At 34.7% G+C, this 19,440-nt stretch overlaps 2 protein-coding genes across 3 annotated transcripts; one reads left to right on the top strand and one right to left on the bottom strand.

Annotated features, from left to right (window-relative positions):
- The first annotated feature begins 228 nt into the window (after positions 1-228).
- On the top strand, positions 229-18,753 carry LOC108765975 (serine/threonine-protein phosphatase 6 regulatory ankyrin repeat subunit A). 2 transcript variants are annotated; one of them, XM_018514941.1, is made up of 22 exons: positions 229-309; positions 379-593; positions 1,069-1,234; positions 1,307-1,421; positions 1,498-1,659; positions 1,730-1,811; positions 1,895-2,114; positions 10,356-10,616; positions 10,756-10,948; positions 11,025-11,214; positions 11,290-11,536; positions 11,612-11,726; positions 11,965-12,054; positions 12,158-12,372; positions 12,444-12,666; positions 13,346-13,510; positions 13,585-13,943; positions 14,014-14,168; positions 14,242-14,520; positions 14,602-14,846; positions 14,919-15,048; positions 15,140-18,753. In XM_018514941.1, exons 2-22 carry the CDS (start codon positions 503-505, stop codon positions 15,244-15,246), a joined length of 3,810 nt encoding a protein of 1,269 aa, XP_018370443.1. In that variant the 5' UTR covers positions 229-309; positions 379-502; the 3' UTR covers positions 15,247-18,753. The 2 variants fall into 2 exon arrangements, with proteins under 2 accessions (XP_018370443.1, XP_018370442.1); XM_018514940.1 differs by lacking the exons at positions 229-309; positions 379-593; positions 1,069-1,234; ... (2 more) ...; positions 1,730-1,811; positions 1,895-2,114 and adding exons at positions 8,912-9,455; positions 9,869-9,993.
- Positions 2,326-8,349, bottom strand: LOC108765974 (protein MMS22-like). Its single transcript, XM_018514939.1, has 20 exons — positions 8,110-8,349; positions 7,667-7,895; positions 7,432-7,569; positions 7,206-7,359; positions 6,969-7,148; positions 6,770-6,892; positions 6,500-6,703; positions 6,188-6,435; positions 6,007-6,107; positions 5,780-5,949; positions 5,552-5,710; positions 5,231-5,474; positions 4,849-5,074; positions 4,683-4,779; positions 4,415-4,609; positions 4,168-4,341; positions 3,730-4,092; positions 3,244-3,446; positions 2,972-3,160; positions 2,326-2,888 (listed from the first exon to the last, which is right to left on the bottom strand). The coding sequence occupies exons 2-20, from the start codon at positions 7,879-7,881 to the stop codon at positions 2,834-2,836; spliced, it is 3,438 nt and encodes a 1,145-aa protein (XP_018370441.1). The 5' UTR covers positions 7,882-7,895; positions 8,110-8,349; the 3' UTR covers positions 2,326-2,833.
- Positions 18,754-19,440: the final 687 nt, after the last annotated feature.

Below are 19,440 nucleotides of genomic sequence, written 5' to 3'. Positions count from 1 at the left end.
GCGGTTATCACTAGGCGCCTTTCAACGCCGAGCTATTGACTCTCGAGTTCTTGCGGTCGACCGAGTCGAGGATAGTCGAGGACGATATCCAAAAGGGAAGAAAAAGACTCGAACGAACAAACAAACGTGATAGCGCGCCACGTAAAATCTCGTCGCAAGCAGCAACGGCAATTAACTTTCCATTAATTCTGATTAGTTCCCACGAAGTAACCTTGCAGTGGGCAGAGTGACAAGCAAATTTTTCACGACTTAACGTAAAACAACCGCTTAACAGCTTATTTAACATATTGCTCAATTCTTCAGATACTGGTAAGTACATATCGTATTGAATAACAGTATTTATTTTACACACGTCTAAATAATTTTGTGCTATTACAGAGTGTAAAAAAAAGTATGATCCCCGCTGAGAGAGATCCCTGCTGCGAATGTATGATGAATACATAGTCTGAAATCGCCAGGGTAATTTTATGTTGACTAGCACCGGAGGAACATATCGCGAAAAATGAGTGAGACTACTCCAATAAATGATGTACCCGAGAGCAATGGTACGATGGAGCAGCCTGCTTACAATGGTGAAACAGAGGAACACGCTAGTAAGTTCATTTATCACATTTATGATTACTTTTACCAATGTAGAGTGAATTTCATCTTGATTCAATTTATTCTTAATTTTTTCTAGTTCTAATGCCTGTTTCTACCAATGTAGATCAAATTTAATCTCAGTTCAATTTATCTTCATCTTTTTCTAATTCTTAGAACTAGAAAAAGATGAAGAGTTAAACTGATTAAAATTAAACTACATTGCTACAAATGGGTAAATTTTAAGAGTTAGAAAAAGATGAAGATTAAGTTGAACTGAGATTAAAATTAATGTATTATAGAAACAGACATTAGTATGACTTTGATTAACATAATTCAATTGATAGAACTTATAGCAAAATTTATAATTCATACATAGTTCATTGAATCACTAATCTAATCTTTATGTGCATTAAACAAAAAATTCTACATTAAAATAATACAGATATTCATTGATAAATTAATTGCTGATCCTTTCTGTTTCACTAGCCAAATCTCCAGTAAGTCCAGAAGAGAAAGCACCAGATTCAGTGTGCGATAATGGTATAAAAAGGAGTGCCATTGCCACTGGTAATATACCAAATAGAACAAAGAAACGTAAAAAAGCCCCAAGAGACGCCACTGCGCCAAGACAGCCTCTGAGTGGTTACTTTCTGTAATAATCGAACATACAAGTACTTTAATATAAGTTAAAATATTCTATCTATAATGAAATACGTGTGTACAGGTTTTTAAACGATCGGAGAGAGGAAGTTCGAAATCAGAATCCAAGCTTAACGTTCACAGAAATCACGAAGCTTTTGGCTGCAGAATGGAGTAAATTACCAATTGATACGAAGCAGGTTTGTTGCTTTCTTGCTGTATCTCATTTGTCTTTCTAATATTAATCTCTCTAATATTAATGATAAATATTTTCAGCGTTATTTGGATGCAGCTGAGCGAGACAAAGAGCGCTACAATCGCGAGTTTAGCGATTATAAGCAAACAGAAGCATACAGGCTGTTTAATGAAAAACAATCGGAGAGACAAAATGAAAATAAGAAGGAAAGAAACGGCACGGACATAAATACCGAACAGAATGTACGATGATATTACTATATTTAAGATTGTGGCTAATCGATCGTAACGTTAATGGAAACTTCTTATTTAGGACGTTCAGCTGGAGAAGGATAATGACTTTACAGGCTTTGACATCCCTATTTTTACAGAAGAATTCCTAGATCATAACAAAGGTAAAGAAGTTACAAGAATTACGACTAATCAGTAAAATATAATAAAATAGACAAATTAAAAAATAATTAAAATATCTGCGTAGCTTGTGAGGCTGAATTAAGACAATTGCGGAAAGCTACATCTGACTACGAAGCTCAGAACGCGGTTCTCCAACGACACGTGGACAGTCTGCACGCAGCGATAAATCGCTTGGAGTCCGAAACTAATCAACAACGAACGACTAATCAAACTCTGCAGCGTCATTTGGATTCTCTTCGTTCTCAACTAGCAGGCTGCTTCGCCACTATATCGCTTCCAGGCAAGTTCCTATAAAAATTCTATCACTAATCCCGTGTCGGCTTGACATTTTATTTGTATAAGTATTTAATTTTTTATAGGCACACATGACGGTGCTACATTACAAAATATCGATAGTTATTTCGAGAGGTTGGAGTCTCTATTAAGCGGGAACGCTGAGCAAAGTCTACGTAACGCCGTACGTAGTGCTGTGTCTCGTCTCGAATTAGTTGGATGACGATCGCCTTCGGGCAATACAACCAGTGCATCGTTGAAACATCATCGTTCGAGGCATTCACATCGAAAGTAGCGAGGAAAAGTTTAGGTGTGTTGTTTTTTAGCGGTTTGTAAAAAAATTCCACGTTATACCTTACAATAAGACCGGATATAAGGCAGGATGATTGCCAGTTATTTATGAGTGAGTTTATGTGTGTATCGTATTTAATTATTATTTGTGGTACCTTTAGTATACGAGACAATAATTTACACTTTATATACTTATTTTAATTAAAATTGAGTTATAAATATAATGATAATTTCATCAAATTGTACTATGTATCTTAACTTGATATGAACTTAATCTAATTTATGCATTTATGTACATTGAAATAGTTACATGTGCATTGAGATCAAACTCTTGTTAATTAATACCCAATAATTAGTCTGAAAGTTTAAAGAATCTAAATTCAATATTATTTAGAATACTTAGCGCTTATTAAATTATTAATATATTTTCATGATCCTATCACGAATTATTATCCATATTCAGCATATGCTTTTTCAGTTGATTCGACATGAATCTGAAATTATAAGTTTTAATCTAACATCATGTTATATAAACATAAAAATTATTTATAATTTAAAGATTTATGATTATTTTTACCTCAAAGATGCTGCATTGGGTCGATTATATTGTTCAGCATAAAGTATAATAGCTTCAATTTGCGGAAATATATTGATTATAATACTTTTCTTTATCGACAAAATAGATCGTATAAACTCAAATGTAAATTGCGTATTTGTCATCAAATATTTTTTCACTGCAGCAGAAATAGTAGTTTGGAATTTTTCCCTGAAAAGCCAAAAATTGATTATAAATTATATATATTATATATTTTTTTTGTTAATTTTAGATATATATTGATATTTGTTCACCTGATGAATTCATCTTCCTCGTAATAAGGATTTTTTATTATATCATTGACAAAATCAATTGTGTGTAGTTTGTGTGGATGGTGATCGTGAATCTTTATGTAACACCCAAAGATGCTCGGAGAACAAATTTGGATAATATGTTCCGTAATATATTTGGGATACTTTCTTCCTTCTTTAAGCAATGTTTTTATAAGCCAAGTTATCTGTGTGAATGTATAATAGGTGTTAAACTTAATTCCTGCCGTTTTTCGTTTCCAAAATTGATTTGTTTCGAAGGAAAGATGAATGAATACCTGAATCAAAGTAATTTCCTCCATTTTCTACTTTATTACTAATTAATAATACTTTATTAATAATACTTTGATTAAGGTATTTCCCTTCGAAACAAATCAATTTTGAAGACGAAAAACGGCAGGAATTAAGTTTAACACCTAATATATTTGCGACACACTGTGACATTGAACAAGTAATTATACGATTGCATACCAAAATGGAGTGTTTGTGCAAGACGTTGTCGGATGATACATTATAAAAGTTTGACATCAGCATTTCGAAAATCATACGTAGAAATTCATTCTTTACATCCTTAAAGCATTTCAGCAATGTATCAGACACCTTAAAACTGCAACCGTTGTTGACTTCAACTATCAGAATCGGCAAGTATTGATCGAAGATATCTCGGATCATCGCTTGCAATAATATATCGCTTTTGACATTCAATTTCTCCAGTCCGAGCATTATCATTGAGAATATCTTCTTTCCCAATTGCTTTATATACGACTGTGTAGAATTCTCTGGTACTAATATAATTTTATTGATGAGTGTTCTTAACATATCGTTTGGTTGATTCTGTAAAGGCAACATTTCTTTTATAATACAAAAATTTCAACAGCGATTAAGTTATACATACTTTAAAATATTTACTTTAGTATATAACATTGGAGAAATGCAGAGAACCAGTGTACCAAGACATCTATAAATCCAAAATGCAAGTTCCGAATCTTTTGTTTCCTCAGTTATAGGTATCATGACCCATTTCTCTAAATTCTTGAAATACGTTTTACATTTCGCGTTGTACTGATGCTTTTCTTGCTCAGACTGTAAAATTTTTCAGTTGTAGTAATTGGTTTCTGGATTGAACACGAGCATGCTGGATTCATAAAATTAATACCTTTAAAGTATTTAGTTTCTTCATGAACGATATTATGAATGTCAAAATAGGTTCGTCACTGTTCTTAAATTCGTACATATCATTATCCAACACGAATATTTCTTTAATCTCATTAAGATTGATAATGTAATTTTGCAGAATCCTTATATCTTCCTTGTTTATATTGTAACCAACAATGGAACATTTTATCCAAGCCTGAAACATATATTTTATTAACTCTCTTCTAATCGCTTTGCAACGTGTAATGACAAAGCAAGTTGATACAAACTTGGATAAGAATAGTATCAAAATTCGGAATTTCCTTTTTCAAGTTTTGAACAGCTTCTTTATTCTCGAGAATAGACGTTAAATAATACTGAGTAATTCTGAAAGCGAGATAACTTATTATTATACTATTTTTAATAGATATTGGTTTTCAGATAAAACATTTTTACCTTATATCTTTGACAAATATCGATGCTGTAAAGCACTGAAATAAAGATGCAGTCGAATGCTCATACTTCTTAGCAGTAGCTGGTTCTCTAACTGCCTCTAAGGTGAATATGACAGCTAGTTTGGAAATAATTTGGTAATTGTTACCAGTAAGTACAGGATCACAAACGAGTTGACGAATTCTTGATGCAACACACCACAGTGCGTCTAACATTTTTCTGGCACCATCTACAAGCATTTTTGCGAGTGTTTGTACTTTCGTCATACAAACTTGAAAATATATCATTCGAAATTACAATATTAATATATTTGAATAAATTTTTACAAGAACGAAAGACTCTTAATTTAAAAATATATTTGAAATAAAGACAAAGATATACCAACCCGAATTGTTACATGAAACTTGCAAGATGATACATTTTTCGAAAACATTCACGATCATCTCCAATAAAGATCCAATTCTGTTCTTTTGGCACTCTAAAAGATAACGATCGATCCAACCACCGATAAAATTAAACTCTCCTAGATCCATTTTCTCATTGCCAACCAAAATCGTGTTTAATACATCCACAAAATTGATCATCATGGAACGAGATGTTTCATCCTTGCAACAACTTATCAATTTAATCTGTAAAAAAAAATCAGGATTTACAAAAAATGTATATGATTTACATTTATATAATTTACATGAGAAATGGAGCATACTGTTTCTGTAAAATGGTCAGCTATGGAACCAAGAGATAATTTTTTTTCATTGAACAGCAAAAGACACGCTAGTTTTCCTTTCCAAATTAGACTGCAATTTTTATTATAATCGTTATTCAATTCATGCGTAGATGGCAGGAAATCTAACATTGTTATACACTGTAAAAACGTATATTAATAGACATCGTTAATGAAGAATTTAGCAATCGTATATATTTTTTAACTCACAACATTTGTATCTGCAGTAATAGCTAAAGTAATAAACAAAGATATGAAATTGTAGAGGCCACTCTCCGAGAATTCTGCGACTTTGTTTTTCGAAAATTTTGTATATACACGACCCTTAATTTGAATCCAGTATTTTGGGTTTGACGTGCCGTATTTTTTCAAAAAGATACCTAAAAGATTAACTTTCATAATACACTCAACACTCAGAAAATTTTCCATCTACCCACCTATCAAGTGTAAGAACATGCCATAGCTGGATTCCTTGGAATGTTCAAACTTGCCATAAATTCTGTCATTAATCTGTTTCAAAATATCCGTAGCTGTCTTCCTAAAAAAAATATTCAAACTTTATTAAATTATTTTTGAACATATAACTACAATCTTTGTATATAAGCTACTTGGACATACTTTTCAAGAGACAGGGCCCAAGGCCCAGAAGTTTGTAGTAGGAACGGTTGATCTAATCTTTTGTGGAAACAGTCCCAAAGAAAAAATATAATTGGTACTCGCGGTTGCCACCAATTAATAATAAGATCGAGTAATAACGGTATTATGATCTTAAGCTCCACATCAAGCTCATCCCTTTCACCGTCTTTTCCACCTTTAGATACGAATGCTTTTAGAACCTTTTCAACTTGTTCGCAGTTAGATTTAATCTGTAAATAAAAACATATCCATTATACGACCTATGAAGTTCAATCTAATTTATATCGTAATTACCCTTGAAGAATTAGATTGCAAGTATACGCCATCATTACTGTATCCATACAACAGAGACAGATGATATATTATCCAGATGCAAAACAACTCAGGATTTTTACAATCTGGCAGAGAGGAGTCCACATTTCTATGCCAGAAGATCGCTTGGGACTGATTCTTACTTAGTACTCTATCGATACAACTATTTACAACATCCCAAAACATCTAAAATTTAATTATAAGTATATTTATGAAAAAAATTATTATTACCTCGATTATTATTATTAATACCTTAGTTTTTTTCCTTTCTCCTAAACTGTCGACAAGTATTTGAAACATGAGCCATAATTCTCGCGTGCACGTGCAGCAGTATGGCGTTTTCTGCGTGAGGTCAATAGTCCAGTTTAAGGCTAACTGAACAAAAACAGAAATATAAAATATTATGTTTATATTATTACACAAACAAGTCAAATATTTTAATCATTTTCACCCTTTCAAATATTTTCAAGGTAGAATATAAGAGATCATTGATGACCATTTCAGCAGTAGTTTCAAACTCCTCCAGCTGTGTGTGATATTGAAACCATGTAGTTCTCGAATGCATTAACGTTACAAAGAACCACCTTAACTCTATATGGATATGGTACAAATGAAATTCTGGCTGATTACACTGAAACAGAAATAACGTTTTTGCTCGGCCAAGAAGACAACCCATTTTTTTAGTTACCTTATTCCCTATATTAGAAGCAGCATAATGCAGAGTCGAATCTGGGATGCTATGTAAAGTACTGAGAAAGTGTTTAAGGCAGTCAAATAGACTATCCACATCTTTACTGATTTCAGGCATTACTATTTCTAACGCATTAAAATCCCATTTTATGCTACAATGTCAGAATAAAAGACAAATCAATTATTGCAAAATCAAAACATCATAGAGATAAGAAAGCATTTACCTGTTCATATACATACGGAAATATACAATAAATTCGCAAATCATCCTTCTTAGAGAAAAGTAATTTACATTATCATTATTGCATGATCCAGATATCGTGACTGGCCTCTCCTGTCTGTTTAGTATTTTCAATTGCATTCTGCAATAAAAAAATAAATGTAAGATTATAGATGATATTCATTCAGTACTCTTTAAAACATGACAATGAAGATTTTGTTCTCAAGAAACATTCTTACTCCATGCAATTAATAAGATGTTTAAGATCCATCATGGCAATTGCTCCAGGCATGACGCAATCAAAGAGCTTGACTTCCATGTGTGAAAAGGGATAGTCGGTTTGCAAAAAAAGCGCATCGTCCACCTCCCTGCGATAAAACAGCCCGCTCCTGTTTAGCTGCCAGTCGTTGACATTCACTTTGCCACTGCAGTCAAAAGTAGCATCGAGATCCATCTGTAATACTCGTGCTAAATTATTTATCAGTATATTATAAAATTGAAGTAATATTACAACTTACAATATATTGGCTGCTTTCAGCAGAACATAAGTTTTGCAACCGTTTTTTATGATTGCTGAGTATCTAAAAGTATAATCCAATCAGCGCGAAGAAAACTTCCAACAGTTGCAAAATAAACTTTCTGCTGAATATAGCCATTATAAGTAATAAATTTTTTTGCATACTTCTCTGTATTTGTGATAATAATTGTAAGATTCGTGTCTCAATTGCGTTGCCGAGACAAAAATTTTCTCTCTCTCTCTCTCTCTTTCTCCCTTTTAACTGGCACTCGCGATCACTTTGGTTATATTCTGATCATAAATTGATCATATAAGGTAACAAAAACCCAAAATACAGGCAACAAAACTGATAGTAAGCATAAAAAAACTCGGCTAATAAAAACCCAAGATAAAAAAACATCCAAACCGAAACGAAACGTCCCAGTTCGCGTTCTTCTCTTCTTCTTCTGGTTTCCCCTTATTTGGTTTTCCGACTCAAACAGTTCGCGTTCGTCGTTGGACTGTTTAGACAAAAATCATGGAAATATATATATATATACGTATTTCCACCATGCAAAAATTGCATTTACGATCCTGATGAAAATTCCAGATATTGAGAGAGAGAAAACGTGTCCATCATGTCCATGCCTGGACTAGCAGACGACTTTATGCATTTTGGCGGCATCTCCAGTGGCGCTGATCACGTGAATCACTGGTAAACCGCGGAATCAATTGTGGGACGAAAGACGATTGAATTCGTCTGACGGAAATCTGCGATAAAATATTACCATGTATGTACAACCGAAACGTAATTTATCCGTCTTAATTATTATTTCGAGTTAAATTATATATTGTGTATATATATATATATATATATATATATATATATAATAATTATTTTATTGGAAATTAAACTATTATATTTATGAAAAATACAAATCAATTAGTTTCAGGTAAACGCAATGAAATATCGCAATCATGTGTGCTCCACTTTTTTCTCACGTTTTTCTCTCGTCTATTCTTTCATGCAATTCCTTTGTATTCCGGTTTTCCTATATCTCTCCATCTTTTCGCTTCTCATCGAAAGGTCGAGAGAAACCTCCCTTTCTCCGCTGCAACCGCACGATTTCCATAGGCCGCATCCAACGCCGTTGTTTACAAGCTCGCGCACAACAACGTCGAAGATGGCGGCAAAAGCGAGGAGCGCGTCGAACGAAGCGGCCACGTGCGCGTGAATATACACAACGGTAGAACGCGACGAGCCCAACGCTGCATCGCTCGTTATTGAAGCGATCTAGCCGTGAACGAGACGCGTACCGGACGCGTGACACGCGTGCCCGAACTTGACCTGATCGCTCGTCCAGTCGGCGGCGGCGGCGACAGCTGAGAGGATCTCATGCCCGTAGACCTGATGACTCACCCGCTTACGATCGGATGATGATGCTTCTATGAGGAAGAACGACAACGTAGACACGAAGAACCCTTGGATCACACTGGTCAACATGAATACTTTCAAAGATCTACACGAGGAGGTACGCTGCATCCTCTTTTTGAGGCCTCTCCTAAGCTAGCACTTTTATCTAGGAAGCGTAGGTTAGCTCTTTCGTGTCAGATTTGTATTTTAGCCTGACGTGGATGTTTCTCGTACGCTTCTGTAGGTTCTATCGTTCTCTCTGTGAAGCCTAAATACATGTTATTCATTGTATGTATATTTCATCTTGAGAATATTTTAAAAACAAGTTCCTTTGTTTTGAGGGATGTACGAAGGCTAATTGATTTTACTTGTATTTTGATTATGTACAACGTATTATTATGTTTTTTATAATCTACAAGTGTTTTTAATGAAGTTTGGATTATTTCTGCATTGTTTGATATTTCACAAAGATCTACTCTTTAATCTAGATGAGATAAAGAAAAATGAACTTGTAATTGTTTATTTTTACAGCCTCCTTTGTTACAAGCTATATTTCAAGGAAATGTGGAGGCAGTTCGTACATTGCTATCGCAAAAAGAGGATGTTAATTGGCAAGACAAAGAGCAGCGTTCTCTTTTACATGCGGCAGCATATAGGTTAATATCTCAGTTAAAGAAAATGCTGGAAGCTCAATAATGTCCACAAAAAGTCCATTTCTACCAATATATATTAACTTTAATCTTTCATCTTACTCTTCATCTTTTTCTAATTTTAAAACTAGAAAAAAATGAAGAGTTGAATCAAGATTACAATTAATCTGCATTATTAGAAAAGGTCCATTTTAATATAGATCAAGGTAGTTCACACTTTATCTGTTTCTAATTCATAGAACTAAAAAAATATAAAAAGTAAGTTAAACCAAGTTAATGTACATTGGCAAAAAACGAGTGGACTAGAAGTTATTTTAATTATTATGTAATTAAAAACAAAATATATATATATGGTATTCATGTTTCAGAGGAGACACCGCTATTGTAGAACTTCTCTTGTTAAACGGTGCAACAGTCAACAGCAAAGATAAGAAATGGTTGACTCCCTTGCACCGAGCCTGCTGCTCGGGAAATTACAATGTAGTGGACGTTTTGTTGAGATACAAAGCGGACGTAAATGCTCGAGATCGTAGTTGGCAGACACCTCTTCATGTAGCAGCTGCAAATAACGCTGTGCAATGCATAGAACTTTTAATGCCACATTTGTTAAATATCAATGTCTCAGACAGGTGCATACTTTTGATTGTGTCATTATTGTACAATAGTTTTCTCACAATTGAAAATTATATTTATTGAGATTTATAATAAATTATTGACAACTATTAAATATATACATATAGATTATTGTTAAATTTTTAATTTCTGCAGAGGTGGAAAAACATGTCTTCATCATGCGGTGTATAACGGACATCTTGAAATGTGCGAATATTTAATGCAATTTGGTTGCGCGATAAACGCCTCTGACAAGAAAGACCGAAGAGCTTTGCATTTCGCGGCGTACAAAGGCCACAACGAAATTGTGAAAGCGCTAATAGCCAAAGGCGTCGAAGTGGATGTTAAAGTACTAATTTGTTATAAAATTTGTTTTAAGAATTTTTTAACCTAGGTGTAAATATTGTATGTTTTTCTATGTTTAGGATCGAGATTTATATACTCCGTTACATGCAGCAGCTGCTTCTGGTAATGCAGAATGTGTGCACATTTTAATCAAAGCTGGAGGTGATATCGAGGCCAAGAACGTATATGGAAATACACCATTGCATATCGCATGTTTGAACGGATGTCCGCTTGTGATTAAGGAACTTATAGCTAATCGCGTTAATTTAGGTGAGCCCTTATTAGGATTCTGAATACTTCGATTCGTGACATTCGAATAAACGTTATATTAATTGTTCACAACAGAGGCCGTAAATTATCGAGGGCAGACTGCGTTACACGTTGCTGCTGCCAGCGTACACGGTGTTCACTGTTTCAAGATGTTGATCTATAATGGGTTGAAGGTCAACGTTCAGTCGGAAGACGGTCGTACACCTTTGCACATGACTGCGATCCACGGAAGATTTACAAGATCTAAAACGTTGCTAGATGCAGGTGCTTTTCCAGACGCGAGAGATAAAAATGGAAATACAGCATTGCATATTGCCGCCTGGTAAATCGCCTGTGGACGTAGTACTTTGTGATAATACTTTGAGCGAGATTATAAGAACAAAACTTTAAATTACAGGTTTGGCTTCGAGTGTCTGACGACATCTTTATTGGAAAGCGCTGCATCCCCAGCTACACGCAACGCACAGCAACGTACACCTTTGCATCTGAGTTGCCTAGCAGGACATATAGAGGTGAGCCACATATTTTTTCGGTATCTGTACTATAGCTACTTTCCTTTTGGGAGACACAGTCGATACAAACGTCATTCTATATTTCTTTGCATTCGATAAGTAATAAAGATACAATGAAACTGATCATATCAAATGTACAGATACAATGAAACGTATCATATCTCTTAAAAGGAAAGCAGCCTACATTTGATTTATGTTATGATGATTTAATGTCCGATTTGGTTTTATTGTACCGTAGGTCTGTAGAAAATTATTGCAACTCGATAGCAGGCGAATTGACGCGCGAGATATCGGTGGCAGGACCGCTTTACATTTGGCGGCATTTAAGGTAGCGCATCACTTTTATTAATATAGTGTTAATATTTTTTGAATTTAATAGCATAAATCGATGTGTAACAAGAGAAAGAATATATTGGGTTTATTTTAAACAGGGTTCGGTAGACTGCTTGGATCTGCTGTTGTCTAGCGGTGCCAATTTCCGTCTTGTCGACAATGACAATCGATTAGCTCTTCATCATGCTGCATGTCAAGGACACTACCCTTGCGTCTTCACTCTGGTTGGATTCGGTAGCGATTCGAATGCTCAAGACGTGAATGGCGCAACGCCGTTACATCTGGCTGCAGCGGCATCGAATTCTAATGCTCAGTCAGTTTTCTCTCTAACGAGTCATTTTCTTAAATTAATTTGTCTATATGATTTATTTTAATTTTATGCAGATCTTTCAAGTGCGTGCAGTATTTGCTGCAGCATCGGGCAGATCCACGTTTACGCGACAAACGCGGTTTTACTGCGATCCATTACGCGGTGGCTGGTGGCAACAAAGCGGCACTAGAAGCGCTTCTGAATGCGTCATCGTCGCCTTCAAATTTGGCCACTTCGCTCAACTCTTCAACCGGTCAAGAGCCATCCTTGCCGGCACTCACTCCGATACATCTCGCGGTACGTAAACGCAAAAGATACGTAAATTTAAATAAAAATTCATATTAATCCTAATCTAAAATGAAATTTTAGAATTTAACATGACGGATTAAAAAATTGAAAAATATTTGATGAATTTATTCGCTATAAACAAATATAAAACTTACCTTTTTATGATAAAAATTCTTATGAAGTAAAAAAGTGAATAAAAAATGCAAAATTCGATATTGCATTTTTTATTCACTTTTTCACTTCATAAAAATTTTTATTATAAAAAGGTAATTTGTATATAATTTTTTATTTCTTATACACAATGAATTGTTTTTTTCTAAGAGAAAACAATCAGTATTTTTATAGATTTATTCAAAATATTTTAAGTAAAAAAGGAGTACGTGGAAAATTATCAAATTATATATTACAAATTAAAGTATGTTAATTTGTAATATATCTTTTATTTAAATTTACAACCTTGTAACTTTATTAGTTTATGTGCAGCTCAATTAATTAAAATATCATTAAAAATGATAGTTTTTTCTTAGTTTAAGTTTCTATTATAAGTATAAATTATATCAATATTATAAGTATAAATTATATCAATAGGTATGTGCATATTAGTAGCTAAGTATAAAAAAAACATTAAAAAGATTAAGGAGAAAAAGGTGGGACATATTTGTCCCACTGTCCCTGTAAGGGTTAACAGGCATATCACGGTCATGACGAGATCTTGCAGCTACTTCTGCCCTTGTTCCCTAATACGAATATCAAGGAAGACAGCGGAAAGACGCCGTTAGACTTGGCTGCCTACAAGGGGCACAAACAATGCATCATACTCTTGTTGCGATTTGGCGCTTCCGTGGCAGTACAGGTGAGAAGAACCTGGATTCTTCGCTTGGTAAGCGTACATTCACACGCGTAACACTAATGTCATCGTGTTTCCAGGATTCCGTTACGAAACGCACGCCTGTGCATTGTGCCGCTGCCACAGGTCACGCGGATTGCCTGGCTCTTCTTCTACAGAACATGGATGATCCCAACGTCGTAAATTGTTACGACTCCAAACAACGCACTGCTTTGACGCTGGCGGTAGCGAACAACTTTCCGGAGTGTGCGATGCTATTGTTAACGTACAAGGCCGACTGCAATTTGCCGGATGTCAATAAGCACACGCCACTATTTCGCGCTGTGATCAACGAACGCGATAATCAGCTAGTGAAACTATTATTGAAGCATGGCGCTCAAGTAGCTGTGCAAGATGTGAACGGTAAAACTCCGTTACATTTAGCATCGGCTTGCGGCAGGTAAGAAGTTACGTTTGTACGAAATTTTTCGCTGCGATCTAGAACTGCTTTACATCCCATTTGTTTGTAGATTGTACGCTTTGGCTGCACTCGTTAAAGCCGATCCAACTGCAGCGGCTTTGAAGGATGATCAAGGCTGCACGGTGCTCCACTGGGCTTGTTATAATGGCAATTCGAATTGTGTGGAATATCTTTTGAATCATGACGTGTTCGATTCCTTGGAAGGCATGTAGCTTCTCGTCCTTTGAAGACGATTATCCAATGTGATATATCAAGCTAACTTTTTAATTATTTACAGGTAATCCGTTTTCTGCCGTACATTGCGCTGTATATCAGGGATCTGCGCACTGTCTAGACTTGTTGATCAACAAATTTGGCGGACAAGCGGTTGCTGCTCCAAGAGATTCATCGTGTGGCTTATTACCACTGCATATCGCGGCGAGCGCAGGATCTGTTGAGTGCGCGCGATTAATTCTGAACTCCGTCGGGCCGGAATTAGCCGGTCTTGAGACGACCGACTATTTCGGACGGACGCCACTTCTTTGCGCGGCTGTCAATGGGCAATGCAACGCTATTGGTAATTTAATCGCTCTATAACGAAGTTATACTTTTACGTTATTTTCGAGATAATCTCGTATTAATAAGATGCATCTTGTAGAATTATTGCTCGAATGGAAAGCTGATGTTCGCGCTGTTGACTCTAATAAGAATACGGCACTGCACTTAGCGTGTCAGAGACGTCATTCCGCCGCAGCGTCATTGCTTTTAAACTGGATTGAGTCACTCGGCAGCTCTGATACCGATAAGAACACGTCACAATTGCAGCGCGTTTCTGTCATTAACATGATCAACAAGCAGCAGAGAACGCCATTGCATCTGGCGGCGAGAAATGGTCTTGTGACGGTAAGCAGAAAGTGTGTTGATGATATCAGAAATGTAACAGCTGACATTTTCTGAGAAATATGTTTTGTTCAGATTACTCGACGATTATTGCAATTGGGCGCAAGTGTTATAGCTGTCGATGCTGATGGGCTTACGCCTGCATTAGCCTGTGCTCCAAATCCGGCAGTGGCCAAGTGTTTAGCGACTATCCTTTCCGCGCAGGGTAATATTTCATTTTATCCATTATACATATTGTAAAAAATATATATATTCATGTGTGCATATAATATATAAGACCGCGCTATTCCTATTAGGTCAAAACGGGGAAACTACACAATACTCGCCGGCTATTCAGCACACGTTGGAGGTATATCTGAACGGCGTGGACTCGCAACACAGCTCCGACTCGGAGTTTTACTGACAACGAGTGTCGGCACGCTCGAATCGTCAAATGTTCCGAGCGAGAATGAATGTCGGCTCGAGACGCGGCTACATCGACGCCGCTAGACTGATCTTGATGAGCTACTGGCTCTTTTCCGTTCTAGTATAATTAGCTCTGACGTGCCGGGTGAGGTTGCCATATAGGCGGATCTTCCATGGTGATTAGCGTCAATCATGACAATACTGGTGTCTGTGCTATCAAGAAACTTGATAGAACAGCTAATCGACTGCCAAGAGGATGGATACGTATACAATGTAAGTTAACCAGTTACTTAATAATAGTCGATAAACTTAGGTATACTTAGAAAATGATCGAGCTGTACAGAGTATTGAAAGTCAGCTTTCTGTTTGTGTAATTAGGCATTCACGAGGTAAAATATTGTCTTATAAAAATCCAGTGTTATAATTTCATTTTAAAATCTGTCAATTAGAAAGAATGTAAGATCATGTTTCGGGGATATTTATGTGCGTATATCATCCAATTTTGATCGCATGTTGTATGACTAACGATCGATAGAATGATTAATGCGCTAAATTGAGAAGACGCCCTCACGAAATTCGGGAGATCCGGGTTTGAATCCCGGCTGAGGTAGTATTTTTCGCAATAAATTATTTACAGAGTTTTCAAGATGCTTATTAGCATCAATTATTAACAGCTTTCTAAGATGTCGAATTGCATTAATAATATTAAATTGCTTGTCAATTTAATTTGTGATATTACTACTTTAGCTTCGGTTTACGACTGTGTTTCAAGACCGATGAATAATCGGCGCACAGTTTGCTTGAACTGGAAATTGTATAAATTCACCAAAAAAAATATCGTTAAGCACGAAGAACCGCCTTGATCGAATATGGCATTTTTCATTTATATGTGCTTAATGCGCTGTCAATATTCTCAACTATTTATGGGTGTCTTCCAACAAGCAACTTAGTATAACATAGTGATCATCTCATCCTTGTTTAACATTGGCGAACAACAAGGATATAATGATGCACCGTGTCATGCGTGTCTCTTGTTGGAAGGCACCCTATGTAACTAGTGTATTCTAAAACGGATTCATCTGACAATGAGACATTACCGTAGGGCGTATCTTTTTCATTAGAGAAAGTACAAAATTTTGCCATTAGCACTCAATTATATTCCTCTAGAACATTATCCCACGTATTGAAATTAATTTACTTTTAAACTCTAGCAAAATATCGGGATTACATGATATCTATTTTTCTCTCTTAAATATCTTACATATAGATATGTATCTCTCTTATACATAGTTGAGAACGAGATCTAGCTTTGCTGCACGCATTTATGCAATTTTCATCTCTTGTAGCCTACAACATCTAATATAATAATTAACGCACATATATATACCTCCTATATTTCGAGCGATATGTTTGCATAATTTTTTTAATCGCGTTGGTTAATGTAACGAGTAATAATAAGATTCTCTCACGATCGCGAGTCTCAAATATGGACCACAAAGAATAATAATAAAAATCGCGAATACAAATAATAATAGTTGCGTTAAATAAGTCTCGATTGCAATTATAGATCTAACAATGAAACAGTGGCGTATCATCAGTTTTGTAGTTGAGTAAATGTAGCAATAAAGAAAGGCACAATTTGTTTGTTATGATAAGGAACTAGATATCAGTGCAAATATTCATAAAAAATATAATGTAGACAATGCTCAATTGATTGCATTTACTGAACTAGATCGTTTTGCATTAGTTAGCCGAACACGTCTTCCATTCTCAGTAGTAGTCTTAACTTAAAATTTTAATGCATATTCTCTGCGTTAACGCCACTCGTATTTTATCTACATTTACATAAAAAGATTTTCCTTCGGATTATTTTATATACTTTTTTCCCACGTTTTTAATTCGGGGAATCAAAATTCAGGTCGAACGTTCGCGGAAATTTGACGATTTGGTTTATCATATGAAAAAGCGTAAGATTGATGTGTAAAGGAGAAATGCTGAAAGTATGAATGTTTAATTCTCAATGTCTTAGCGTTGTAAATATATCGAAGGGAACCGAATAACCCCCTCCCAAGGACTCTGTACAACAGAGCGGTACGACGAGGAAGAGAATCGAATATTTAGCTATTTTCTTAAAGATTTGTAGTAAAGAGCATAAACTGCCTGACTGTAATTGTATGTCGATTGAGAAAGTATAGTTTGTAAATGTAAAATATGTAACGGCCGATCGAGGAATTGAATCGGATTATGTCGGAACATTTTATTTTTAAATGTTTCACATGCTTTTTATGCTCTCCGTTAACATTTTGATCGTCGCAGTAATCTACGTACATCGTGACTTTATTTTCTTGAAAATCATGGTATTTGGATATTAAGAAGAAATTTGGAGATGACAGAGCAATAGGAGTCGGGCGGTAGTCGTTGCGCAAATAATATAACACAAAACTCTTTATTACAATAACGCGCTTACATGTTTCGGTGAGGGTTTTTAAGCCCTTTTCAGTGACATAAATCATCTTTGTATTGCGAGATTAATTTAATGTTTTTCATTTTTTAGTACGAGATGTATAATCCATATTAAAAAAATGTAATAAAATATAACAAAATCACTTAATTTGTAATCGTCAAACGCCATAATTTTCAAGAAAATATCCTGCGTAATATCAATCAGTATCAAGGAGAATATTCATCGCGGTAATTGTCTCATTATTTTTGTACTTAAAATTCCCTACAATTTTTGCATTTAATAGATTGTAAATATGACCTTTAAGCGACGGTATATACATACTGATGATCTTAAATGCTAAATGTGATCGATATTATATAGAAAATCGTGTAATTCATCGATAAGAAGACGTCGTAGTTTTACTGTATATATAAATTTGAATCATTGCTTGCGCGTGATAATTACGTGGTTAATGAAATTGTTGATACTGAGAAATCACGATCTCCGATTTGTACATGATTTTGTACTTGTGACTGTTTTATAAAAACAGAAATACGAGAAGAAAAACTGGACATGTGCGTTATTATCAGACGCGTGAAACTCCACATCACTGTAATATGTACATATAATATAATCGAGAAAATTATTTTTTCTATACCCCTTTCTCTCATACAATTTCATAGAATATACGTGGGCAGTTTAATAAGTCATTGACTTTTTAAAAGGAGACTACGTTGAAAAATAAGTCGAATTTTAGTAAAAAGAAAATTTAAGAAAATCACTGATTTGTCATACCGCCCTCGTAATGCCGTTACATGGATATTACATTTTAAGGGGTTCCACCAATATGTATCTGTATCACGAACATTTGTAATCAATATACGCCATTACGTTTTATTTTCACACATTGTTGCTCAGTATTGTATTGAAAGACTTTGTCCCTGAAATGAATTCACTTCTCACACTCCTTTCACTCAGAATTCTTCAAAGTCTCCAATCAATGTAGAAATTTGAAGCGTACATGGAAAGAAAATTATTACTTAAGAACCATTCTCAGTACTATACTCGCTTTATTTTCAGAATATCGAATCTTTAATTTATATCAATAAAATTTCGTTAAAAATTCTGTAATTTTATTTAAGACTCCTGAGTAGTTACCACAGCTATATTTAATCGTGACGTCAAAAGTGAGAAATAACACGTTAATTTTTATTACGTGTCATTTGTAAATAAAGACAATTTGGATAAAACAAAATGATGAGAGCGCTTTAAAACAATTATAAAAATCGGACTATTATTTGTTTTCTAATATGAAGAAATGGTTTGTGGGAAAGAAATTTTCATCAAATAATAAAATCATTGCCGAAACAATTGCTTATTTTGAAGACTTAAATAAATCATACTATATGGAGAGGATAAAAAAATTTGACCATCGCTGGACTAAATGTATAAGCTTAAAAAGAGATTATGTTGAAAAATAAAAAAGATTTTTCTTAAATAATTGAATCTTTATTTTTGTACGGATTTATCGAACCCACGAACTTATCAGCCCTCGTATATATACGTTAATATTAAACTATATATTAAAATTTATTTAATTAATATTTATTATTTGGCAAAAGTATATCCTACATTTTTTATCTGTACAAAAAATTTGCATTATATTAGAAATAAAAAAAGTGCTGACAAAATTATACAAATAGAGTGAAAATGTCTGTTTGAAAAATTACATAGTTATTTATATAAAAT

This window comes from Trachymyrmex cornetzi, unplaced genomic scaffold (assembly GCF_001594075.2).
Source record: "Trachymyrmex cornetzi isolate Tcor2-1 unplaced genomic scaffold, Tcor1.1 scaffold56, whole genome shotgun sequence".
NCBI classification, from domain to species: Eukaryota; Metazoa; Arthropoda; class Insecta; order Hymenoptera; family Formicidae; genus Trachymyrmex; species Trachymyrmex cornetzi.
This window is presented reverse-complemented; position numbering and strand designations above follow the sequence as displayed.